The sequence below is a fragment of the Paralichthys olivaceus genome, chromosome 15 (assembly GCF_024713975.1).
Source record: "Paralichthys olivaceus isolate ysfri-2021 chromosome 15, ASM2471397v2, whole genome shotgun sequence".
Taxonomy (NCBI): domain Eukaryota; kingdom Metazoa; phylum Chordata; class Actinopteri; order Pleuronectiformes; family Paralichthyidae; genus Paralichthys; species Paralichthys olivaceus.
Window position 1 is genome coordinate 23296474 of NC_091107.1, and position 27902 is coordinate 23324375.

The 27902-nt window shown below is 40.0% G+C and overlaps 2 protein-coding genes across 3 annotated transcripts in view; both read left to right on the top strand.

The window, feature by feature from the left end:
* LOC109642071 (RAC-beta serine/threonine-protein kinase-like) overlaps nt 1-22984 on the top strand; it is a 30339-nt gene extending 7355 nt beyond the window's left edge. For both annotated transcript variants that reach the window (XM_020106722.2, XM_020106723.2), the window contains exons 7-14: nt 13129-13194; nt 15778-15846; nt 15977-16099; nt 18107-18235; nt 19246-19460; nt 19554-19641; nt 20239-20341; nt 20449-22984. In XM_020106722.2, the coding sequence (XP_019962281.1) occupies nt 13129-13194; nt 15778-15846; nt 15977-16099; nt 18107-18235; nt 19246-19460; nt 19554-19641; nt 20239-20341; nt 20449-20528 (873 nt within the window). In that variant the 3' untranslated portion in view covers nt 20529-22984. The remainder of the gene's footprint in view (nt 1-13128; nt 13195-15777; nt 15847-15976; nt 16100-18106; nt 18236-19245; nt 19461-19553; nt 19642-20238; nt 20342-20448) is intronic.
* On the top strand, nt 10198-12256 carry LOC138413806 (zinc finger BED domain-containing protein 4-like). Its single transcript, XM_069539840.1, has 2 exons — nt 10198-11533; nt 11852-12256. Exons 1-2 carry the CDS (start codon nt 10268-10270, stop codon nt 12104-12106), a joined length of 1521 nt encoding a protein of 506 aa, XP_069395941.1. The 5' UTR covers nt 10198-10267; the 3' UTR covers nt 12107-12256.
* Nucleotides 22985-27902: the final 4918 nt, after the last annotated feature.

Sequence of the window (27902 nt, forward strand, 5' to 3'; positions counted from 1 at the left end):
GAGACACAACCAGGTACTCAAATGCCTTGCAGCTACAATAGAAACAAAGAGAACTGCTACCAATGCCTTGCCAAAACATCGAGCGCAGCTCAAAGGACATTTTTCCGTGAAGGGGAACAGGGACAGAGAGGGCCTCCTCCACTGACCAGGGGTCTCATTTATAACCATTGTGTACACCCAAAATGGGGCCTGAAACGTGCATATGCCACTTCTAATGTAAACTTTGGGATTTATAAAAATGCAGTTCCACGCAAACTAGGGGTGGAATGGTTCACAAAATCCAAGGTTTGGTTCGGTTCACGGTTTTGTGGTCACAGTTTTCGGTTCGGTATATGTTGATTGTTAGGAAAATCAATTATGTCTTGTAAAGTCAGGTTAAAACTGAAAGAATGAAGCAGTCTGACATTTGATACATCATTGTGACAGTCTTTGGTTAAACGTAGGTGAGATTATGGCACTGCAAGACAGGAGGCACTGCAAGACAGGAGACATTGCTAGTTCCAACATGTGCTTCATTTATTTGGCAAACAAAGTTTTGTATCGTATCGTGCATTGCAAAGTATCTTTAACAAAGAAGCATAGGCTCTATCAACACTAGACTTAGGTCCCTTTGTTTGAAATTAACTCAAAAATAATGTCGTCACCGTATGGCTGATTAAAAGCTGAGGAGAGTAGAAGTTGTCCTGTCGACTCTCTCCCTCTCCTCCTTGCGCTGCCAATTGTCTCACTGGGATGATGTCTCCGCAGGTGAGCTGACATGTTGGTCGTGTTGCTGTTAGCGTAAACTACACGTGTTGCACAATGCTTGCACACTGTCGCACTTTTGTCAACAACTTTCTTACCGCCTTCGTCGTAGGTCACTCTAAATGGAAAGTGGTCCCACACAGCAGACCTATAAAGTGCTGCTGGCTCATCTTCTAACTCTGGCTCTTTCCCACTCGCCATACCCACACAATTCTCCACAACAACTGACCCAATACTCTTATTTCTATCTGCTATTTCTATCTGCGCGAATTGAACCGAGACAGTCGAACTGAACGGTTCGGACGGTTTTCATATACCGTTCCATCCCTAACGCAAACTCTGACCCATGCACACGAACATTTTGGAGACAGGAAAGTTGCGATGCAGACGTTAGGTGAACTGAAGCAGATTTTTGTTTGTTTTTTAGAGTAGAAGTTTGTTAGCATTTTACTGAATCTAAACTCAAATCCACTTAACGCATCTCAATCACTTAATTTTAATTTTTTAAACATATATTTATTACACATTTTGTTACAAACGGTGAACAACATAAAACAAGAAGGCACATACAAGAAACAATAATAATAATAGCAATAATAATAATGATGAAAATAAAGTTAATAATAACAAGGGGATGTATAGATAGATAGATAGATAGATAGATTACTTTATTCATCCCCGGAGGGAAATTAAGTCGTCATAGCAGCTCGTGTATCAGAACACAACAAAACACAATACAATAGAACAAAACAAAACATTGAGGTAAAAAGAACAAAAACAGAAACACAAGATGAATAGGCAGACAAGTAGTGCAGTGGCAATATGATGGTAATAGTAATGATGATATGATGGTAATGTTATTGTTAGACAGTATATAAGAATAGTAGTACAGTATATATATATATATATATATAGGGTTAGGGTTAGACAATATATACAATATAACATAATATATATTTATATAGATAGTACTTATACCAATATAATAGCAGTATATAGTAATAATGGCAGCAACAGTATATATAATAATAATAATAGTAATAGTAGTAGTAATAATATAATAATAATAACATGTACACATGTATAAATATGTGTATATAGACTTATATATACTAAGAATATGCAGAGAATATACAGAGTATGATATAATATGATATTATATATAGTATTTAGTAGGGTATAAATATAAGTACTTGACTATACAATATACTATCAGTGTGAGAATATGTACACTGGGTGTGCAATAGACAATATTATTGTATAAAATGGTCTGTAATATGAAAATGGTTTAAATTAACACATATCACAGAAGTAAATGTTCCAGTATATGGGGCGTAGTGTAGTACAGGGTACATGGTGCAAGGGTGACAGGTATATTAGTGCAGTTCTGTGATGGTGGTTCTGACAGAGGTCGATGAGTTATATAGTCTTATTGCGGTTGGAATGAACAATTTTCTGTATCGCTCCTTAGAGCAGCGGGGTTGAATGAGCCTGTGGCTGAAGCTGCTCTTTAGCTTGTCCAGTGTTTTGTGGAGGGGGTGAGAGGGATTGTCCATGATTGCCAGCAGTTTTGCCAGCATCCTGGTCTCCACCACCTCCTCCATGGTGACAAGCTTAGAGCCAACCACAGACTCTGCTTTGCTGATGATTTTGTTCAGTTTGTTGGCGTCCTTTGCCTTGATGCCCGCACCCCAGGACACCACAGCAAAGAAGATGGTGCTCGACACAACAGAATGATAGAACATCTGCAGCATCTTGTTGCAGACATTGAAGGACCCGAGCCTCCTCAGGAAGTAAAGCCGGCTCAGGCCCTTCTTGTAGACGGCCTCTGTGTGGGTGGACCAGTCCAGTTTATTGTCCAATGTGATACCGAGGTACTTGTATGCAGGTACCACCTCCACATCCGTCCCACCGATGCAGACAGGAGAGGGCAGGGGCTTGTTCCTCCTGAAATCCACCACCATCTCCTTCGTCTTCTACACGTTGAGCTGCAGGCGGTTCTCCCCACACCACTTCACAAAGCGGTCGACCAGGTCCCTGTACTCAGCCTCCCCCCCACCCTCAACACACCCCACAATGGCCGTGTCATCAGAGAACTTCTGCAGATGACACGACTCAGTGCAGTGCTTAAAATCAGCAGTGTATGTGGTGAAGAGGAAGGGGGACAGTACAGTTCCCTGGGGGGCCCCGATGTTACTGATCAGACGATCAGACACACAGTTCTGTAATCTCACAAACTCCGGTCTGCCCGTCAGATAGTCATCGACCCAAGTGATGAGGGGAGCACTCACCCGCGTGCCCTCCAGTTTGGCCTTCAGCAGTCTGGGCTGGATGGTGTTGAAGGCGCTGGAGAAATCAAAAAACATGATCCGGACTGAGGTGTTGGGTCTGTCCAGGGAGGAGTAGGCCTTCTGCAGCAGGTAGATGATTGCATCATCAACCCCAACATGGGGCTGATATGCAAACTGCAGGGGGTCTTGTGATGGGCACACCAGCGGTCTGAGATGTGCCAATACCAGTCTCTCCATGACCTTCATGATATGAGAGGTCAGTGCCACCGGCCTGTAGTCCTCCAGTCCTTTTTTGGGCACTGGGACCAGGCAGGATGTTTTCCAGAGCACTGGCACTCTCTGAAGGTGTAGGCTCAGGTTGTAGAGGTGCTGGAGAACTCCACGGAGCTGGCTGGAACATGCCTTCAGCACACGAGGGCTGATGCGGTCCGGTCCAGCAGCTTTCCTATCTATATATCTATAGATAGATATATAGATATAGATATATATATGATGTATATATATATGCATACTAAATCAAGATAAAATGAAAAGATAAATAAATCTTCAGTTCAGCTCATCATTCCAGATTTTCCAGAACTTGTCAAGCTTATTTTCCGAGGTGTAGCTTATCTTTTCTAAAGCCAGGTAGGAAGACATCCCTGTTAACCACTGCGAAGTAGAACAGGGTTTATCCCTTTTCCATGAACAGGCTATACATCTTTTAGCTTCCAGAAAACAAATATTGAGTAAGGATTTTTCGTTTTTGGATGTCACAAAGTTGTCCAGGTAGATATTCAATAAACATAGCTTTGGTTTGAGAGGTACTTCTTTATCAAAGAATTTGACTGGCCAGGTTCAACACTTTTTCCCAAAAAGAGAGCATCAGAAGGCATTCCCACATGCAATGGAATAAAGAACCTCTTTGATCCTTACATTTTATGCAAGTATCTGGGATATTTGGGTTAAAAAGGTGCAGCTTACTTGGGGTTATATACTGTCTGCTTATCCAACCATTCTTCCTCTGATAAATTTTCTTGCAAATCGGATCTCCATGATTGTAATATGTTTTGTGATGACTCTTTGGATTTACTAACAAATAAATTATAAAGAAATGATACCTGTCCCTTGGAGTCAGAAAATCTCATTGTAAAGTCCTCAAGAGCAGACAGTGGGGGAGTTCCAAACTATTACACTGCCTGGCCAGTATGAAACTTCTCAATTGAAGAAAAGAAGTGTTTTGAGGGTATTAGCTGTGTGTAGCCTTGAGTTCTTCGAAAGACAAAAAAATATTATTGTCTTTAAGAGGTCAGATATTTTAGCTACACCTTGAGATGCCTAAGTTTTAAACCCGCTGTCTGCTCTTCCAGGCAGAAAGTCATCATTACCAAAGATAAAAGAAAACTGTGATAACTTTGAAGTCTCTCCTAAGTATTCCAAAGCCTTGTGCCAGATCATTACTGTATTTTTAAGGAAGGGGTTTTTGGTCTGTTTGATTAATTTGTTCTTGTTGGCTGAGTATATATACAAATTCAAAGGAATATTAATTGAATAAGATTCTATTGAAACCCAAGCTGGGGGATGGTCCTTCACAAAATAAAAGATTCCTGCTCTGATTTGAGCTGCCCAATAATACCATGTAAGATTTGATAGCTGTAATCCGCCTAGATCGTATGGTAGATATAACAGTGAGAGCCTGAGCCTGGGACGCCTGTTGTTCCAAATGAAGGAGGAGAAGAGCTTTTCTAGAGAATGGAATAAAGAAAGTGGGGGAGCAAGTGGAATAGATTGGAAAAGATACAAATACTTGGGTAAAATTGACATTTTCAGAACATTGATGCGCCCGATCATAGACATAGGTAATTTTGTCCACCTGTTTATAAGCTCTGTAACTCTATCTGTTAAGGGATTGTAGTTCGTTGGGACAATTTTGTCAATGGTAGGAGTGATCTTCACACCCAAATACACAAAGCCTTCTAATGATACCGGAAAAGGAGTATGAATTGGTGGGTTGAGTCTCTCATTTTCATTCATAATAATATTACTGATTTGGTGCTATTTATTTTGTAACCTGCAAAGATCGCTAAAGTGTTTATGAGATCAAGTAAAGTAGGTAGAGTCTGTTTCCAGTTAGAACAAAACAGAATTACATCATCTGCATATAAACCTATGTGATGTTCAATATCTCCTATCTTTATTCCATTCAGGTTGGTGTTTTTACGAATTGCCATAGCAAGTGGCTCGATAGCTAGGGTAAATAATAGCGGTGACAGGGGGCAGCCCTGTCTTGTCCCCTGGTGCAGTTCAAAAGGTGTTGAAAATAAACCATTTGTTAAAACTACAGCCTGTGGAGCAGCATAAAGAAGTCGAATCCAGCAGAGAAATTTCCCCCATATTTCAAACCTTTGAAGAGCCTCAAATAAAAACAGCCACTCAACCCTGTCGAAGGCCTTCTCAGCATCCAATGACAGAATGGCAGTATCCGTGCAGCCAGATTTATTAAACACTATATTAAGTACTCTACGGATATTGTGAAAGCCCTGCGTTCCCTGCAAAAAGCCATTCTGGTCAGAGTGAACAATTCCGGCAAACACAGTTCAAGCCGTCTGGCTAATACTTTACAAAGAATTTTGAGATCATTATCAAGCAGTGAAATTGGTCTGTGAGACCCACAGAGAGTGTGTGTCTTCCCTGGTTTCAACAACAAAGTAATTACTGCTGTATTGAGAGAAGGAGGAAGGGACCTGCTGTTTAAAGACTCACGATACATCTCCAGCAGAGGTGGTATTAGTTTAGTTCTAAAGATTTTATATATCTCGATGGGGATTGCGTCCGGTCCAAGGGTTTTTCCCCCCTTCATACTACCCACAGCCACAGACAATTCTTCAGCCTCTAGGTCAAGCCCTAGAGCGGCCTGAGACTCTTCAAAGTCTAATGAATCAAGAAATTCCTTTTCTTTTGGAAAAGCTGAGATTGAGTAATCCGAAAGGTATACATTTTCATAGAAGCTTAAAAAAGTCTTATAATTTCTTTAGGGTCACTAGTCATGAAGCCTTCATCTGTTTGTATTGTATTTATTGCCCTTTCAGTTTCCATCTGTTTAATACGCCAAGCTAGGAGCTTACCAGCTTTCTCACCCTGTTCATAATAGGACTGCTTCAGTTTCATCAAGTTTTTAGTTGCCTTGTTTGTAGATAGAACATTATATTTAGCTCTTAGCTCATTAAGTTCCACAAATAAGTGTTGAGAAGGATTTGCAAAGTAGTTTGTTTCGGTATCCTTTATCTTTTTTTCCAGCTGTTCCATCTCCAATCTACACTGTTTGTGTTTAAAGCTTGTGAAGCTTATCATCTGGCCCCTCAAAAAGGCTTTAAAAGCCTCCCATTGTATAGCAGCTGATGTCTGATTTGTATTATTTTCAAAATAATAATCAATTTGTGTTCCAATAAACTATACATTTTGGGTCCCTAAGCCAAAATGCCTGGAGACGCCATTTTGAGGAGTAATTCAATTGGGGTATGTTCAGGATAAACGAAACCGGAGCATGATCTGAAATTATAATGCTGTCATACCGGGATCGTGAGACTGTAGATAGCAAGGAGGCAGAAACCAAATAATAATCAATTCTGGAGAATGTCTGACATGTACTAGAGTAGCAAGAAAAAGTTAGTTTGTTCGGATGTCTCTCTCTCTCTCCAGATGTCAATTAAATTAAATTATTTAATATACTGTAGCAACTCCTTACTTGTCTGATTATGAGAAGTATCAATTCCAGTAGATCTGTCCAATCCAGGCTGGAGAGCGCAATCAAAGTCCCCCCTACGACAAAGTTGCCAGGTAAAGTAGCCAAGGACAAAAACAGGTTTCTAAAAAAAGACGGGTTATCTTCATTGGGCCCATATATATTAACCAGATTTAATCGAACTGAGAGAATTTCACACTGGATAATGAGGTATCTGCCAAATCGATCTTAATCCACACTTATAAGATGAAAAGGCACAGAATTGTGTATAAGTGTAATTACTCCACGTGAGTGAGAACTGAAAGTAGCTGAGAACACTCGACCACTCCACCTCCTCCTCACTCTGATTACATCTTCAGGGATCAAGTGCGTCTCCTGGATAAAAACTATTTTAGCTTTTAACTGTCTGATCCTACTCATAACCTCTTTTAGCTTGACAAGTTTGTTTAAACCCCTTACATTCCAAGATGTAAACTGAAGTTCAGATGGCATACTGTAGTGACAATGAAATTGGCTGTAGTAAACTTGAAATGACTGAAAACTAAAGATAAAACATAATGAGTGAATGAAGTGAAAAAAATGTGCCTTAAAACACTATGAACATAACTGAGTGTACGTCCACAACTGAGATACACCCATCCCTCCCCTAGTACACATATCCACACTATGGAGCCTATTTGGTCCACCTGTGTCCAAAGCACAGCGAGGAATAGCATGCCACAACAACCGCAACAGAGCCCCACATGAAATATCATTAATATACGTAAAACTACTTTTATATCAACCAAACAGCCATTTTGCACGATTTAAACAATATTTAAATCTGCTCCCTATGAGGCCAAAGAGCATAGTTTAGTGACTAAAACATACCAGTCATGCAACCAGGTCTCAGGTTGTCTCCTTTTCCACGGATCCCGGAGCACAGTCTATCAATCCACGCACAAAGTCCTTCGCTCCTGCTGCGGTATCAAAGATGTGTCGTCTCCCCTTAACAGTCACCAGGAGTTTAGCCAGATGAATTATCCCATAGTGAAGAGTCGGGATGGAGAGGGAAGCCAGTTCTTTCTTCACTGAGTCGAAAACTTTCCTCCGTCTAACCAGATCCGCAGAAACGTCGGGGAAAAACATGACTATCTGGTTATCATAGAGTATTTCTCCCTTGCTCCTGGCAGCCTTCATGACCCAAGACTTATCCAAGTAGTTTAGGAACTTCATGATTACCACTCTGGGACACACATCAGAGCGGCCCCCTTCCTCAACATCACTAACACCGGCTCCACCGATTCTGTACGCCCTCTCTATCAGCACTGGTAATGGAAAGTTATGTTCACCAAGCACTCCAGGAATCCACCTTTCCAGAATGGCACACATATCAGACCCTTCTTTCTTCTCTGGGAGACCGACCAGGTGAAGATTCGAGCTGCGGGCTCGGTTTTCCAAGTCATCCACTTTTGAGACTAGCTCTTCAATAGTCGCTTTCATGGTGTTGGTCTGTGTTTTCAATGATGCTACATCGTCTTGATTGGCGCTAATTCTGTCCTCCGCTTCAGTAACATGTACTGACACTGCCTTCAGTTCACTCTATATTCCCTAAATAGCACTAAACAGGCCGTCAAATCTCGATGCGAAGTCTCCTTTCATTGCGTTCATGGCATTAGGGTGGCCGTGGCTCAGCGGTAGAGCAGGTCGTCCAATAACCGGAAGGTTGGGGGTTTGATCCCCGCTCCCGCTTGCCACGACCGAGGTGCCCTTGAGCAAGGCACCGCCCCCCCCAACATCTGCTCCCCGGGCGCTGGCAACAGCAGCCCACCGCTCCAGTATATGTGTGTACATGGCATCTGTCAGTGTGTGTTTCATCCAGGTGCCAACTGGATGGGTTAAATGCGGAGAACAATTTCATCTATGCATGTAAAAGTGTTAAACGTGACAATAAAAGTATATCTTCTTAAGGATTTGACTCGAGCTAGCCGGAGTCTCCATTGCTTGCATTAGCATCCATCATTCCCGTACCACACGTACTTTCTGCTTTAGATGATTTCGGAGTTTTTGCTGACTGTTTCGGAGGCATTGGGGCTGGTTGTTCTGTTTCAGCACAAATTGTGGCTGTTCACTGGTCCTATACTGGCTGTTTGATTAGTTTGTTCTCAGAATTCTCACGGTGGCTCTGACACACGTGTGGTAGCACAGCACCATAACCGGAAGTGTGAAGCAGATTATTGATTTGATTATTGATCGATTGATTGATTATTTCTCTCGTGACAATTCAATTTTATTTGTATAGCGCCAAATCATAATATACATTATGTCAAGGCACTTTACATACAAGGTCAGGACCTTAAAAATATAAAGAAACCCAACAGTTCCCACAATGAGCAAGCACTTTGGCGACTGTGGAGAGGAAAATCTCCCTCATTAACAGGGAGAAACCTCTAGCAGAACCAGGCTCAATGTGGGCGATCATCTGCCTCGACCGGTTGGGGTGAGCAAAGAAAACGGGGGAAGGAGATGAGAGAGGGGTGGAAAAGAGGGGAGAGAAGAGAGAGGGATAGTGGGGAGGGGGAGGTAGGTGAGAGAAAGACCGGGGACACTTGAGCACCATCAGGTATCAGATCTGACTAGTTAAAAATGGAACAACACTATTAATTACTGTGGATAACAGACACATTTTATATCATAATGAATTACTGCGATATTGTAATTAGTAATAGGAGAAGTTGTTGTCCTGAGGTTCTGGGGTCAGAGATATCTGAAATGAGAGAGAAAAAAGAGAGAGAGAGACTATGGGAGCACATAACTGTTTCATAGTAATTAATAATATCTTCTAACACTGCGTGTATCATTAAGGACAAGTGTTTATAAAATTGTAGTATTCTTGTGGCATTTTGACTACATTTGTACTAAACAAGGATCTCAGAGACACATTAATGGGATCCACCTCACAGATTCCAATGCTGATGTTTGTCGGAGCACAGGGGAGCTCGAATTAAAATGCATATGAAGTAGGGATGCACGATATATCGGCATTAATATCGGTATTGGCCAATGTTCGTCATTTTTTAACCTATCGGCATCGGTCCGATGAGTGAAATTGGGCCGATATGCACAACCGATGTATATCCGGGGGAGGGGGATTTGGCCATGGCCATGTGTATTTGTTTGGGCGCGTCAGTGACGCAAAGGCGGCACAGGATTGTGGGATGTTAAACGGAAGAGGAGAAAAAATGTCAGCGGTGTGGGCGTTTTTCACTGTGTCAAACGAAGACACTCGAAAAGCAGTATGCAACACCTGCAAAGTCGAGGTAATGCGAGGAGGATGCCACGTCAAGTCATTCAACACCACAAATTTAATATGCCATATGAAAAACCGCCACCCAGAGCTACACAAACAACTGCAGGAAAAAAATGCTGCTAACATTAGCCAGCAGGCAAAAACGAAATACAGCAGGTACTCGACCAGACCAAGAAATTTGCCAAGGACAGCGCAAAAGCAAGGACAATAACCGACAAGGTAATGGAAATGATTGCTCTTGACGACCAACCATTTTCCATCGTGGAGGACCGAGGATTTCGGCAGTTGATAGAGCATATTGAACCCCGCTACACCCTACCAAGTCGGCGCTACTTTTCCGACGTCTCCCTCCCTGCTTTGTATGAAGTCGTGGCCACGCATATCCACAAATTGTTGGACAATGTGACTGACATTAGCTTCACTACAGATATATGGAGCTCGGACGTAAGTCAGATGAGTATGTTGAGCCTTACTGCTCAGTGGATTAATGACAACTTTGAAATGAAGAGAGCTGTTTTACATGCGCAAGAGTTTGCAGGATCGCACACGGGAGTCGCCATCGCTAGCGCATTTGACTGCATGTTTGCTAAGTGGAAAATTAAAAAAGACAATGTGCATGTTGTGCTCCGCGACAATGCGCGGAATATGCAGAAGGCAATGGAGGAGTGTGGCATTAAAAGCCTGGGCTGCATGGCTCACACGCTGCAGCTAGCAGTGCATGATGGAGTGTTAAGCCAGCGGAGCATTTCTGACTGTGTGGCGATCGGGAGGAAAATAGTCGGACATTTTCGCCATTCTCAACTCGCTACTTCTCGGCTGAGAGACATACAGCAAGAGTTAGGTATGAAAACCATGATGCTACAACAAGATGTGGCGACCAGATGGAACAGTACTTTTTATATGATGAAAAGTCTACTGGATCAGAAGCGCGCACTTGGTGTGTATGGAGCAGATCATGAGCTGCCTGCGTGTTTAAGTGCACATCAGTGGGGCCTCGTTGAAAACATGACCACGCTTCTCACTCCATTTGAACAATTAACGAGGGATATCAGCTCACATCTGGCCACTACTGCGGACGTGATTCCGTCTGTTGTGGCACTGAAACGTTTGCTGAGCAAGGCAGCTGACACAGACAGTGGGGTCCGCACAGCAAAGCACACTCTACTGGAAGCTGTGAACGCGCGATTTGGAAGCGCTTTCTCTGAGCCGCTTTACTACTTGGCAACGATCCTTGACCCCCGGTACAAAGACCGTTATTTTGACACAGTCACCAAGCAAGCGGCGGCAAATATGCTCCAGAAGCAAGTGGACAAAATGACGCACAGCGACAGCGCTACGGAGACACCGGACACAGAGGAACCGCAAGAGAAGAAGATAAGAACAAGTGACGAGGGTGGAAAGTCGCTGCTTGACATGCATGACGAAATTCTGGAGGAAAACTTGACCATGGAACAGCAGGCAGGCCTGACAAGCCACACAAGTGTGCAGGTATAATATTATCAGACCCAGTCTTTTATAAAAAATAACGAAGTCCTTTGTGTAGTGATTTTTTTTTTAAATTAATGTGCTGTGAATTCTATAGAGTTACTAAAATAATAGATTTACTTAAATGAAAATGCTAATTGTTATAAAAAATATTTAGTAATGCTTCTCTGCCCCCTTGAGGTTGACCTTTAGCACTGGTCATCTCCTCAGAGCAAAGTTCATCAAAGCTCTTAAGGAGAGGAGGACAATGTTGTAATGTCTAGAGTACTGCTGGTAATTTATCAGACATGCATAGTTATACACTTGTCTACATTCCTGTAGGTGCATGGCCATCTGAGTGAGCCCCTCATCCCCAGAAATGAGAGCCCACTGCAGTATTGGAAAAGCAACATGTCTCGCTTTCCTGCCCTGGCCAAAGCAGCATGCAAGTTCCTTTCGGCTCCATGTACAAGTGTGGACAGCGAACGTCTCTTCTCTGCTGCATCACATATTGTTGATGAAAAGAGAAACAGAATCCAGTGTGAGAAAGCAGAAATGCTTCTCTTTGTCAAAAAAAACCTGCCTTTGCTGATGTAGTAGGCCTGGACTATAACTTACTGTACAGTGTTAGGTGGAAACAGTTTCAGTGTTTGGGACATTTACTTTTAGTACATTGTGGCTGCTTTAAGTTGGAAAATGTACAAAGACAGTTATGTCACAGTTCTCATATTTTGATGAACATTTTTATAGATGGGTCTTGAAATTGACTTGTTTTTTTTTTATGTTTGCTTGGTAGAAACATTGTTTCAATGTTTGGACATTTACTTGAAAATTTCAGTGCAAGTTGAAAAAATGTGCACTCAGTCAGGACATGTTTTTGATATTTTTGATTTAGCCTGTCTAGTGCACAGAGCTGAAAACACGTTGCCATGAATACTGGCATGTTTGTTAAGTGGTAAAAGTTGGTTACTTATGTTTTATGGTAGCCTGTAACCTTGTTATTTGGAAGTAAAATACATTCTGAAAATAAAGGAAGACATTCAAAAATTCAGTTTGCATGATTTACAAAATGTACAAAATTTTATCATCTCAGAAACATTAAAAAAACCCACATATCGATATCGGTAAATATCGGTTATCGGCCATAGCAAAAAAATTCATATCGGATATCGGTATCGGCCAAAATTTTCATATCGGTGCATCCCTAATATGAAGTGAATCCTTCAGATGATTCACTGTGAGTTAATGACGTTTCTTACACGTGGCAGATGTAAAACAATAAAAAACAACAAAGAATACAAATATCTCTGAGTACTGAAGATGTTGAGAGCTTTTGATGAACGCCGGTGTCTATATGCTGTCAACAAAATCATGTGTTCTTCACTGCAGAACTATTGTATTATGTCCTGTCACTGCCTGCTGCTCACCTAAAAAATAGCATTTTGCATTTTTCATGTGTGAAAAGCAAACTCCGGAGAAAGTCTGGACCCAATTGTGTGGATATTCACTGGAGTTCATGTCTGAAAAACGGCTAATGTGACTGTCTTGATAGCCGTTGCCTATTTAAGTATGTTTTATGTATCATTTTGTCTTCTTGACAAGAATGTGTTTGTTGGCAGGATGAGGTGGCCCACACAGTAACAGAGAGCAGAGTGTTACAAAACACACGACATCCCTTCCTCACGGTGAGAATACTTGCACATTACCTACTTGATTTTTGTTTTTCTCACAGTGCTGTCTTTTCTTCTTTTTCACAAGATATTATCATCATGTCAGTATTGATTAGGGTTGGGTAGCATTCACGTTTGACCCGATACCAGATATTTATTACTATTTTTATTTATTTGTTAATGAGAGGGTTTAGTTTGTTATTTTACTTTTGAAAAAAATTACTTAGGTAAGAAAGACAGAGCCATAGTTAACTAGGGTGTCCTTGTTTTTATCGTACTGTAAACCATGATTTTTGTGTACCATTATAGCTTATATTGTCCAACAACTTAAAGGAAAGGTAACAGAGCCAATCTCTCTCTCTCACACACACACACACACACACACACACACACACACACACACACACACACACACACACACACATATTGATTAATCTAACGGTTATTTTTTCAATTAATTTAACGATTATTTGCTTGATTAATATAATAATGAGTTTATTAAAAATTAAATTAAAATATCTAATTTATATGTGTTCAATCATCTTCTCTTAAATACAAACAAATCTGAAAACAAAGTATGCACTGCAAGGCATTATTCCACAACAAAAAATTGCCCAGTCTGAAATGTTCATCAGTTTTACACAATCCCATATCTCTCCAAAATAAAATTAGTGTAAGAGCTTGTTCCATTCAAGTATAAGGAATATATAAATCTACATTAAGCTGTCCAACAAAAAAATAAATGAAAACCAAACAAAAATTCAGATAACCTCTGGAGGCATATCAAAACACTGTAAATTCAAGTTTAGCTGTCTATCAAAAAAATTATCTTGAATTAGCCTAGTAGTTGTACCAATGTTTGCAAATGAAATAAAGTAAGTACAATTCAATAGTATTTCACCAATGTTTATTATTAATTTTCACACTGAACTGGAGGGTACTAAAATAATAATAAAATAAATGTTATTTTCTCGTTTCAATTAAAATGTCATAAAAAAATTATAAAAATATGTAGTTTGAGTTTCCCCTTTTCTTCTTTTTTCTCACAATGTAACAACACATATGAACAATTTCAACAAATATTAACAACTAAACACCTTTAAATTTTACCTTCGTTCCCACTTTCTCTTGTTCAACTATGTAAACTCTACCTTGTGCTGCCAGGATTTACTACCGTAAAGACGGAAAAAGCAGCACATGTTGAAATTGAAAGGAGGAAGTGGCGGCGATGGCTCGGTTTAGCGGTTTAACTTTTTACTGTCCAAACATGTATGAAAAAACCAATTTAACACTGAGGTTATTTTTATTTTATTATTAGTGTTTTAATGTATTACGTATTGCTGTTTTCTTGTCGTACCTTTAACTTTGTTAGGCACTTTGATCAACCAAGTTGTTTTAAATGTGCTATAGAAATAAAGTTGACATCGACACTTTCCAGACTGGTGGTGGTGTGGGGAAGGTCTTGATACACAATGTAGTGTAATAATGTCAGTGTTCCTCAGAATTTTCATCTAGAGCCATCATCAAGTGTTGCTACATATAATTTAATTGCTAAAATAATCACATTCCCATCAGTCTCAGAGTATAGTGCTAAATGGGAATGATTAGCTGATGTTATGATGTCAGTATTACTGTGTTTAAAGGTCCAGTGTGTAAGATTTAGGTGAAAGAGAACTATTGGCAGAAATTTAATGTAGAATAATCCTCATGACGTTTTCACTAGTTTGTTTCATCTAAATTGTCTGAATTGTAGTTTTCTTTAAGAAATTAGATACTTTATTAATCCCTCAAGGGGAAATTCTATTTTTTTCTCTCATTTTTTTTTACATGCATTTTAACCCCGAAACACAACCACACACACACAAAGGGCTCATAGACATGCAGTGCGGCGAGAGATGGTGGAGTGATGGGCAGCACCGGAGGAGCGCACCTGCAAGCAAATTTGGGGGGTTCGGTGCCTTACTCAAAGGCACCTCGGCAGTGCCCAGGAAGTGACCTGGCACCTCTCCAGCTACCTTCCATACTTTGATCCAAGCCGGCCATCCTCCGGTTACCAAGCCAAGTCTCTATGGACTGAGCTACTGCCGCCCAAGAATAATTTCAATGTAATTCCCTTTAAAGGAGTACAGCGCCTGAACAGGGACTTGAACCCTGGACCCTCAGATTAAAAGTCTGATGCTCTACCGTCTTTTTACATTAGTCCATATTGGACAAACAAAACACCTTTTGAGTTTTTATGACAATTGAAGGCTACCACAGGTTCTCTTTCATGTTTGGAAGGAGAGGGTGAGGTGAGGCGTGTTCAGCTGCAACATGAAATTCTAACACTAGATATCACAAAATTCTACACCCTGTACCTTTAAGTGAGGCTGCAGACTTTACCTTGATACATAGTTGCTTACTGTGTATGTGGCTAGTAATTTCATTAAAAAAAAACATTTTAAACAAAACACTGAATTGTGATTCGGAAGATTTAATACTAAATATATTCCTAAATATTTTTGTTGATATATGTATGTGAACGTTTTCCCTTTGATTAAATTTCAGTGGTCATTGGTGAAGGTCACTGTGACTAATGTCTTCATTTTTTTCCTGCAGACACTGAAATATGCGTTTCAAACCCACGATCGGCTCTGTTTTGTAATGGAGTATGCAAACGGAGGCGAGGTGAGACCTCACATGCACACAGTCTTATGGAGATCTATCTATGTGTCATGTGTTGTCAACAACTTGTTATGCATACTCCAATTTTCTGCAAAGGGTAAGTGTTTGATTCCAGCTGCTCTTGTCTCTTTAGCTCTTCTTTCACTTGTCACGAGAACGGGTATTCACAGAAGACCGGGCACGCTTCTATGGTGCTGAGATTGTGTCAGCGCTTGAGTACCTGCATTCACGTGATGTAGTGTACCGTGATCTAAAGGTGAGTACTCATTATATCCTTCTATATGAAATGCAATATCCATACACAGTGTAAATCATGAGTTGAGAGATGATTGATTGACACAAATATTAGGGTTGCATGTATCATCGTCAGGATATGATTTGTGTGCAATATACGTATCGCAGAAGACTGCTTGAACTGCGATAAATGGTGTTCCTGGATCAAATTCATCACTATGAGCAGTTTATTATATAAAAGAATTGAGCTTATTTATGATACTCTTAGAACCTAAGGGAAATTAACAAATGGATGCACACTGATCATCACATAATGAACAAGACTTTTTTTAATGAGTTAAATCTCTGTCTGTCTTTGGCAAGTCATATCGCATGTTTTCCTAATATCCTGCAGCGAGATAAAAGAGAAAATTATGACAAAAAATGTAAAGAAAAACTCAAGCGACAGCGTTACTGAAGACAACACCGCAACGGACACAGCCCAAGGCTCAAAAGACGAGGTCATTGTTGAAAGTGTTTGGAGGAATTTGGGAGTGTGGAGATATGTTGGCTATTTAAAGTCAGACAATAAGCAGAAGCAAGCACTGCAAATTGTGTGGAAAGCATGATTCTATAGAGACAGGTTAATACTGCTAATCTTTTTCACCATCTGAAGCAGAAATGACAGAAATAGTTATTTGATTTATATCGTGATAAATATCGATATCGACCGATGGGAAGAAATAAGCGTGATATCGCCCAGCCCTACGTAGGGCACACGTATACATGTAGATTCTACGCACAAGCATAATTCAGGCTAATAGGTCGTTAGACGCTGGGACTCAAGATTGATTTCTAATGGAGTTAAGCTACTAGTGCTAGACATAACATCATAACATAGACATCACAATGCTTTAGAATAAACTAGTAGTCTTTATGCGTCATGATGAATGTGTACAGATTTTAAAGTTTTATATGTCTGCCTAATGTGTTTTCGGTTGTCCGTTTGTCCTCTCTGTCCCATTAATGCTTTTTTTCAACAGGATATCTTAAGATCAGTTCAAGGGAATTTCTTTAAATGTGTTACAAAAAATCACTTGGAGTCAATGAGGAACTGATAAGATTTTGGTGGTCAAGGTCATGTGACCTTACTTTAATTTGAACCCAATATATCAGGAACGCCCAAAGGAAATTTCATTACATCTTGCACAAACATTATCTTGGACTGAATGTTTGTGACCTGAATAGATTTTGGTGGTCAAAGGTCACTGTGACCTCTCACTCTTGTGAATGAAATAGCTCAGGAAAATCTCGAGAATTCTTTAAAATGTTGTTCTCTTGTTCACTTTAGCTTAATGATTAATTGATTAGATTTGGTTGTAAATGATCAAGGTGATGGTGGCCTCAAAAAACATGTTTTTGGCCTCTTGAATGTGATATCACAACACCGACCTGAAGGAATTTCTTCAACTTTTGATCAGTTGTCACACAAAGATGAAGTGATTACACTTCAGTGGTGGAAGGTAAAGGTGACAGTGAAACTATATGACTCTGGAAAAAAAAAAAACGAATTATGTTGAAATATGAAAACACAGAAACTGCACTGGTTGGCGGATAAATACAACCGCAGTGCGGTAGGGGTGTGCTATTGACAAAAAATTATATCTCGATATTTTCTGGGATTTTGCTGATAACGATGATTTACTGATAATGGCCAGGCTCTCTGTCTGGAACGAGTGGGTGAATGAGAGTTAAGTTGAGGGAAGTAAAAAGGGATAAGGCTGAGAGACCCATGTACACACACTGTGAATGAGGAGGCAGGCCCTGTGATCTCTAGTTGTTCCGAAATTGAATGAATCCATTGTCATGTCCATGATCATAACAGTCAATTTTGATTTGTATTTCTATATTTAACATTTAGATTTCATATGTTACTTTTCTTTACAATAAAAACAACAACACAGTCCATTAACATTCTGACATTTTGAATGTGATTTGAACATTAGATCTTTCACAGCATTGATGTTTTTTTAATATTGTTCTGTCTCAGCTGGAGAATCTAATGCTGGACAAAGATGGCCACATCAAAATCACAGATTTTGGCCTTTGTAAGGAGGGTATTACTCCAGATGCCACAATGAAAACCTTCTGTGGAACTCCTGAATATCTTGCACCTGAGGTAAGACAAAGACATCAAACAATTATGTTTTGGAGCCTGTCGAGTACATAAAGAATCTCTCTAAAATATTGTGAACTTATAGCGATAAAGAAAAAATAAATTAGTCTTTATCTTAGAAATCTCAGGTAAAATTTTCTTTCTCACATGAACAACGCAGCGCTCCAACTATCTGCTAAGAAGTGTTCACATCCGCAACAAATCCTCCTCAAGTGAGGGGTGCTACATGCATGTGTTTTTGTTCACAGCACATCTACACGTATCAGCTGTTATCACCATAAACTCTCTTGGCATCGTCTTTTTTTTGTGTTTTCTGTTAAAAACTTCATTAATAACACCCACTCGCTCGCAGTGAATTTTGTGGACAATCTCCTGCAGTGTTCAGACATGAGCTCCTCCTGACTTTCTGCAACATTTATACCAGGGGGGCCAATCATTCAGTGCTGTCTGAAAGCATCTTTATAAAGCCCAATAAATAGTAATGCAGCCTGTTTTAAGCACTTAAAGGTACAGTGTGTAGAATTTAGTGATATCTAGTGTTGAAATTGCATGTTGCAGCTGAACACCACTCATCTCACACTCCCTTTCCAAACATGAAAAAGAACCTGTGGTAGCTTTCAATTGTCATAAAAACTCAAAAGGTGTTTAGTTTGTCCAGTCTGGACTAATGTAAAAAACATGGTGGCCTCTGTAGAGAGGGTCCCCTCGATGTAAATATAAAGTATTTGAATATAAAGGGCCTTTTCCGGGGTAAAGAAAACTACAATTCATAATATTTAGTTGAAACGAACTATTGAAAAAAATCATGAGAATTATTCTACTTTAAATTTCTGCCAATAGATCCCTTTCACCTAAATCTTACACACTGGACCTTTAACTAAGACAAACTGTTATTTTTTTGAACCTCAACTTTTTCATTCAAAACTGAAATTTAAAAATGTATATATATTTATGAGGCTGCAAACTCACTTATTTGTTTGACATTAATGTGGCTAATGTCTTTTCTCCCTCAGGTCCTAGAGGATAATGACTACGGCCGGGCAGTTGACTGGTGGGGTCTGGGTGTAGTAATGTATGAGATGATGTGTGGACGTCTGCCTTTCTACAACCAGGACCATGAGCGTCTGTTTGAGCTCATCCTCATGGAGGAGATCCGCTTCCCCAGGAACCTGTCGCCTGAGGCCAAGTCCCTGCTGGCTGGACTGCTCAAGAAGGACCCTAAACAGAGGTGTCTTACCACACTCATCCTGTGTATTCATTCCTTCTGGAAATACCCACCTTGAAATACCCTCCTAATTCTTACATGATCTTGTTTGGACAGGTTAGGTGGAGGTCCTAATGATGCCAAAGAAGTAATGACTCACAAATTTTTCATCACCATCAACTGGCAAGATGTGGTACAGAAGAAGGTATGCGACTCTGCACAAAATCCTGTTTAGTCAGCCTTGGTTCTCTGATTTCAGACACTTCCACCAGGGTTTAAAAAAATGATCAAATCTATCTTTCACTCAGTCACATGTGGCTACAATTCTTTGATTTAATTTTTTTCCAATTCTCAATCATTATTTAATGAGTAAATGCACTGATTTATTATATGACAATATACAATAATATTGTTTTGTGCAATAACTTCTGGAACAATAAATCGTTCAACAAAATAGTTAAGGTGACAGGCCTAGGTGTGGGGTACGACACCCTTGTATTAGAGATCTGCCTCTTGTGTGAATGCGCTCAACTTTGCATGAATGCTCAACATACTCATGAAATACATGTTGTATTTAATACCATAAAACTGCCATCATCATTTGCTGCCTAATTGTATGAAATCAACAGGTTTATTCTCCTAAACCTTTATGTTATGAAAATGTTCTCAAGGGAGATAGTTCAGTTTTTAAGAGATGTAAGTATGATCAATCCAGTTCAGACGATAGACCATTGTTTACATGTAGGCATTTTAAAATCCAGCATGTATCCAACGGTTCAATCTTCTCCCCATTCTGCCTCAGCTTACCCCACTCTTCAGACCACAAGTGACATCAGAGACAGACACCCGGTACTTTGATGAAGAATTCACGGCACAGACCATCACGCTCACTCCTCCAGACAAATGTAAGTATCCTTAGCGACAGGAATGCAGTGCACCTACACAATCTGATTCACAATCATCTTCTAGTTTCATGGTTCAAATGTGATAACGGCCTTCTCTCTTCTTACAGATAACAGTCTGGACTGTGAGGATCCTGCCCAACAAGCACACTTCCCCCAGTTCTCCTATTCTGCTAGCATAAGAGAGTGATAGCATCTCTGACACATACATGCAAACACACACACCCAAACATACAATCTCAGAAGAGGCATGAACACCTTGGCCATATCACTTACAGCTATAAAATGACCAGAACCTCCATCTTTTGGTCTCAGCAAGATCTATATGTAATTGCCTCAGCCATATTGCTCTGTAGAACCTTCTCTATCCACATGACAAAGCCTGGCCACACTGGCAGCACTGTATTTAACTGGACTTCAGTACCTCAAATAGTCATCAGCACAAATCAACAACACAATCAAGACTCATTCTGTAGCACCTTCAGATGGCCTGTAAACAACTGCTGCTTCCTTTTCAGACTGACATGTATTTTTTTAAACACTCTGATCTGTGGTGTGATAAGAAGTCATACAGCTCTTCGTGATGTTTCAAAGTGCTCTTCTTTACAACTAGCTCTTATCACTGGTGATAAGTCAGGTGCATATATAAGGGAGGAAAAGGTGTAGCTGTTTGTTTGGTCTATCAGTTTGTGTCTGTCTGTCTGTCTGTCTGTCCGTTTTGTTTTTGAGAAAATGGGGGCATCAGATTCAAATTGTGTATGTTTGTTATAGGACACTTGGCCAGTGTGCATAAGAAACAACATATGAATGGAGAACACACAAGGATCAAAGTGTCTTTATAGAGAACAGTTGACAGAGTGAAACATGGAGATGCACATTTTTAAATCGTATGCAATGGATACAAATCACTCGCACATGAGTTTGCTCTCACCGCAGACTGTGATCTTTAGTAACAGATCTGTAAAGTGTGGCACAACAATTATTGGGAATTGGGAATACCTTAATGCACAAGGTGTATATGTTATTTAAAAGTTTTTTCTTATTTTGATTCTGACACATATTTGATCTTTCTTGATCGGATAAATACACAGCAGCCATGTGATTTTATAGGCTCATTAAGCACTTACTGTTTTAAAGCAGAACTTCTTTCTTCAGGTGGCTCATGTTCGTAATAGCTGACAGCTTGGATTGTGTGCATGCCTATATCACATATCATAAATGTCAAGAACTGTCAGATACTCAAGAGCTGGCATCAAATTGTCCCATTGACTTTAGATTATTTAATTTCATCAACCTTCTTTTTGGTTGATATCTTATCACTGTATCAAAGCGTATCATTTTGCCCTAAGGCCAAACAGATTTTATAGCAACATGTTCATATTTGGAACATCATTTTCTCTTGCCTTCCAAAGCTTGTTCTCTAACATCCTCAGTTCAATGTCTTCATTAGATCTATTTTATAGCCTTTCTATGAAACGTAAATCACCATATTTCATATCCATTAATTGTGGCATGTTAATGTCCTTGTTCCAGTGCATCCAAACCGCTGCTGCTGTTCAGACATGAATGTGCCACTAGATTTGATTGGACTCGTCATAGCTTGAGGTGATATCAGAGAGCTGTGTATTTCATGAACATGGTCCATGGTGAGATTTAGTTTTTTAGTGCAATGCGGACTTGCTGGAGCGTCTTTTGTTGTTTTCGGTTCTTCCCATGTATTATTCACAATATGAAATGGTTATCAGGAGGCGTGCAGAGATTTGAATAATGTATAATGTGTTATACTGTACATGAAAATGAATCCAACATTGTGTTGGTGTCACTCATGATAAAGGGCTGGGGCAGGAAACCTGCTCAACTCTCCATTACTCACAGAGCCTTCTACCACCACGTGCTGTTCTGACATCATATCCGTTATTTTAGTTTTGTCTCTTTTATCTTCTAGTTTTACTTGTCCACTTTCTGTTCTCCCTCATCCTTTTTCCCTGAGACTACATCACAGATCTCATACTAAAGGGATGGTTCAAAGAAAAAAAGGAAAGTTCACTCATTATCTACTCACCATTATGCAGATGGAGAACCAAATCACTTTTGGAGTCTCTGGGATAAACAGTGTTGCAGCCAAATTCAATACAATTTAAGTCCGCCACCAACAGTATGTAGTGATGCCAACATGTACCCCATGCCTGTCCTTGGGCAAGAGCTTGTGTGAAATGTGTGCGGTGTTTCCGGTGGATATCAGAGGACGTTTAGGCTAACGATTTGGTGTAAACTATGCAGTTTCAAGTGAAATTTTAATGTCAAGGCCCCCGGACACTTTGATGACACCACAGGAGCAGTATGGAGGCTGCTTCAATTGTATGGTATGGGCTGCAATGCTGTTAACCACTGAAACTTCAAAGGTGTTTTGTGAACTCAAACACTTCACCCACTCCTCCACCAGTGGTGAGTAAATAGGTAAATTTTCCTTTTTCGGTGAACTATCCCCTTAAGGAAGTTGATAATGGTTGTCAGAAATGTATGTTTTTCAGTGCCGTTATTCTATCAAACAGTTTATTACTATTTGTTTATCAATGTAATTCTGAAAGACAATGATTCGAAACACCTTTTTAACTGTCTTAATACACCCTTGTGTTTGTGTTTTGATTCTTCTCATGCATGCTGTTTCTCCATTTGGTCAGAGTCATATTCCTATTTTTGGTCCCTCACACAGCATGAACCATGCAAACATGGGGAAATTTGACCTCTGTATTTAACCCATCCTTATGAACGGAGCATACATGAAACACAATCCACACAGTGACCACACACACGGAACAGTGGGCAGCCATGAAGGCGCCCGGGGAGCAATTGGGGGGTTCGGTGCCTTGCTCAAGGGCACCCCGGCAGTGCCCAGGAGGTGAACTAGCACCTCTCCAACTTCCGTCCATGCTGGACTCGAATCGTCCACCCTCCGGTTCCCAAGCCAAGTCCCTATGGACTGCTACCTTCAAACAGGAAAGGTTCTGTTAGTCCTGGCCTCTGTGTGGTAGGTCTGACACTTAAAGGCCCCATATTTTACACTTTTCTGGGATTTAATCTGAGGTATTTGTACACTTAAGATGATATAGCCGTGGTTTAAAGTTTAAAAAACGAATGCGATGTGTATTTTTATGTCCCCTCTTGTGCCGCACTCCGGAGCTCCAGACAGAACAGGCTGTTTTGCCTGCCTCATTAATTATTAATGAGGTCCTGCTGGAGCATGGAAAAACTCTGGTAAACACAGATGGCGACGATTGCAGCGTAAGGTTATTATGTTTGGATACAGGATGTTTTAGAATGGTACTTTACACTGTCGTCATGTTTGCATATAGGAATGGTATATTTAGTTATTTTCTAATTAGGTCCGGTAATGTAACAAAATGCTTAGTTACAAAACACTATTTGATATGATGCCAGTTGCTTTATAAGGTTAATAGATAAACACGCATTTTATTGTGTATAATCGTTTGGTTACGTAATCAGCATTTTCCTTTTGTTGTTGTCACGAACACATGACAGTAAGTTTTCATGCAGTTATTTCAAAAGTGCCATGATGCCAACAGAAAGAGAGAATGTGCTGCAGGGAGACACATAAAATAGATTATCAAATAATCTTTCATTTAATTTTTCTTTAATTTAAGTATTTACGTTGTGGTTTCTTAGTTTTTCTGCTCATTAGGTTCTTGGGAGAATGAAGCAGCTCCAGTCCCCAACAAACTGCATGACAGAGCATCCTGGCCTGGAACCTGTGTGCTTGAATGTCTATTCTCTTTCAAATACATACAACATGTATTGGGCTAACTATGGGCCTTTGATGCTCAAACTATACCAGGTAGGTTAAAATGATTTCATAGATAATTATAAAACTTAATTTGTATAGCATCATTCATACAAAAATGCAGCTGAAATTGCTGCATCAAAATTAAAAACATGTTAAAATGTATTTATAAGAAGAAAATATTTAGTAAAACATAACAGGTTAAATGACATTTAAAAGAAAATACATAAGTCATTTTTGGAAAATGCATAAAAACAAAAAAAATGGATAAAAAGATTATAAGCATGCAGGAGTGCAAGATCTTTAAAGGCTGAAGCAAAGAGATGTTTTAGGTTTTCTGTAAACGGCATTCACTGAACTAGCTTCTCTAATAATAAATACTGTTTGGAATATTGAAATATATATTTAATAATATAACAATTTTGGCTAGTGTGTATAGCTAAAGTGAAGTAAATTGAAATGCATATTTACAATAAATATATTTGAGGCACTTGTGTTAAGTTGAAAAACCGACATTAAGTTAACGACATTAGATTCAGTTTTATTATTTCTCCTCGGATGTGGATGTTGGATTTCTTGGTGCCAGTGTCTTTATTTCTCCCTCAATCAGATTCATTATTTAATTCTGATGTGCTAATGTACAATTTTTACCAACTAGTTAATTCTATTTCTCTAGCTTTAGTTGATGATGGTGAGGTAAAACAACTGAACCTCATCCAATGATCGTGATCAATAGTGTAACAGAAGGAAGACCTCATGTTTGGCACTGCATATTTGTGCTATTCTTCAGGATGTGGAGGAGAGAGACTGGATAACAACATCCTTTATTATTATAAACTATTATTATTATTAACAGCAATACTTAAGTCATTAATTATTATATGAATTGTTACTGTTATCAATAATAATCAATAACTCTTTTCACATTTTAACTAGTCAGAGCTGATACCTGATGGTGCACAAGTGTTCCCAGTCTCTCACACCTCTCCCCCCTTTCCATTGACTACTGATGACCAGCAAGCTGCTTGCTCAGCAACATGTCTGCTTGGTGTTGTGTTAATAAAGTTGTGGGGGGATACGGAGGCTGGATGTGGTACTGGCTGGGTTTGGCCAGTACCACGTCAAAATCAGGAATTTTGAAACGACTTGTTTCGAGGACAAATTTCTTGGAATGGACTGAGTAAAAAGGTCAGTGGACTAACTGATTTCATACTTTGACCGTAGCTACTGACTCCCTTCAAGTATTTACTGATATTCAAATCCTAGAGAATGCATTTTACACAATATGAGGTGTGTTTGAACATCCAAGGGACGTAACTGTGGTCGGAGTGAGATCACACCGCACAGCTGAGAGGTTGTGTGTTGCACATCTAGCATTGATTCTTTTACACATGAACAAACCAGTCTTAAAAGGATAATACAGACAGGAATAAAACTGGAACATTTGGTGTATGTGTTACAAAAGTAGAGATTCCTGGCTTCAAATATGAGAAAAAATCCTTTAAAGTTTACTGTGATTAAATCAATGGACACGAATTGACAACGTACACAGATATGTATATTTCCTTTACACTTGCCTGGAAAGTGGAAAAGAACAGTGCAGGTAAAAACCTACAGTGTCAGACGTTGCATTGCATTTAACCCAAGTGAAGACACTACATTGCATTAACCAGATGAATGTTGAGAAGTCTTAATGTTGAACATTGTGATCACCGGTGTTCACTGCTTATCTCCATGGATTAGCATCTTTACTCAAACATAGGCTGACCTGATCACATCCAAGGTAAGAGTGAGATTGAGTGTGATTATATATTCCCACCTTTATGGAAATCACAGGCCATGTGGAGCTTTCATCTTCAAACTGTGCACCCACTGCTCCTCTTCAGTAAACTCAACAACTGAGCTGAGTAGTGTCCAGGCTTTCTGGGTTGTTATGTTGTGAGGGTGAACAGTGTTATGCAACCAGGTAGCTTTGCTCCCCTTGCTGGTCAGAGACGCTGGAGCTGCTGCATGTGCTCCGCTCCAACACGCTTCTCTTCACTTCCTCAGCAGGGAACATGTGCTGCCGTGGAGAAACCACGCCTCCGCTCGCCCGCCTCACATGTTGGCGCACACATTCACTGTCTCATGCGCTGCACCGAATGTTTAATGGGAAGTCTAAAAAACAATCGATGTCTCAGGACACTTTTCTAGATTATATCTTATTTTTTTTATCTAATATCACGGTCCAAAGCTCATGGTGCACGTGCATTTCCTTCGTGCCCAAATCCCATTATTAGTTTAACAGCAGGAAAAGTTTAACAGAGGGTCACTGCTCCCTCATGGTTCAGAGTTGATCGTAAAGTATCAAGTAATATGCACCGTTGACAGTGAAATAGCCTTTGTGCTGCTGTCTTGACCACAAGTTTCAGCCCACTTCCTCCAGATATTCATGCAACTGACCACCGCTCATTTTCGGCTGTGGTGGGCGCTAGTGCCCTGGACAGGAAACTATGAGGGTTGCGCTCTCAGCTGTCGAGGGACAGGACTCATGGGAACCGATCGGCTGTTCGAGAGACAGTGGAGAGACAAGTGAGAAGTACAAGAGATCAGCCATCAGATGGCTTGCGACTAATGATCACAACTTTGGCGTAGCCATACCTGAGCGACTTGAGTTCATTCATCATTAACAACAGCGCCACAAACGTTACAAGGACGCTTAAAAAAATAACTTAGGGATTTGGGACGAATCAAGTACTATAGTTCGCCTCTTCACATTTCTTTGTTCCTATCCCTACCTGAATTCACAGATGCACTGATGTGTTCTCCTCACACATGCACTTGGTCCGGAGGGTGCTGCAGGTAACTCATTCTATTTCACTGTTTTAGTTCCTGAGCGAGGTCAGAGGTGCTTTCAGAGAAAGAGACGGACGAGCAGAGCAGCCTCGCATCCTGAGGCTGCTCTAAAGCCACAGACAGCAGGGTAGACCACAGACTGTCATCGGACTGTCTGTGGCTGAAGAGGCGTCACTGTACTGCCTTCACGTGCTGCCCGTAAAAGCCCCTTTTCCATACATCTCCAACAATATCAATCTTGCACAGGCAGCGGTTTGCTATTGATAATAAAGAGTGAAGAATTGTGTTTAATGCCGTCATTTTAGAATGAAAAACGGAATAAAATAAGAATAACTTTCATTAAGAAATGCTCATTCATATATACCTATCCCTCATTTCCTTTTTATTTGCCTTTAAACACATTTAAAAGCACTAAGGGTGAGGGTATGTTCATGTATTCTTGATGTCTTCCCACAATTGTATCTTGATACGGTTTTATTAATATTATGGGTGTTTTTTAATCAATATGTTATGATTGAAAACAAAAAATATGTAAAAAGAATCAAATAAAAATATGTAAACTCTGGATGTACTTTACACTGATTGTACCTATATGTGTTAAGATGTACTTTACACTTTTCTATGGTTTGATCCCAGTCTCCCACTGTTACCTTATTGTCCTTGGCCAAGATACTAAACCCTGGCAGTGTGTGAATGATGTGTAATAGAGAAAGTTCAGCACATAGATGAATTGTATGTGTGTGTGAATGTCAAAAACTGCCCATGAAGCCCTTCGACTGGTCATCAAGAGTAGAAGAACATTTACCATATCTTTGTAGTAAAAAAATAACCTTTTTTGTTTGCAACATTCTCCAGTTTCGTATTCGCTGCATTGCCTCCAAATGCGTGGGCTCTCCGACGTCATTGTGCAAACACGTGTTTTGGCACGAG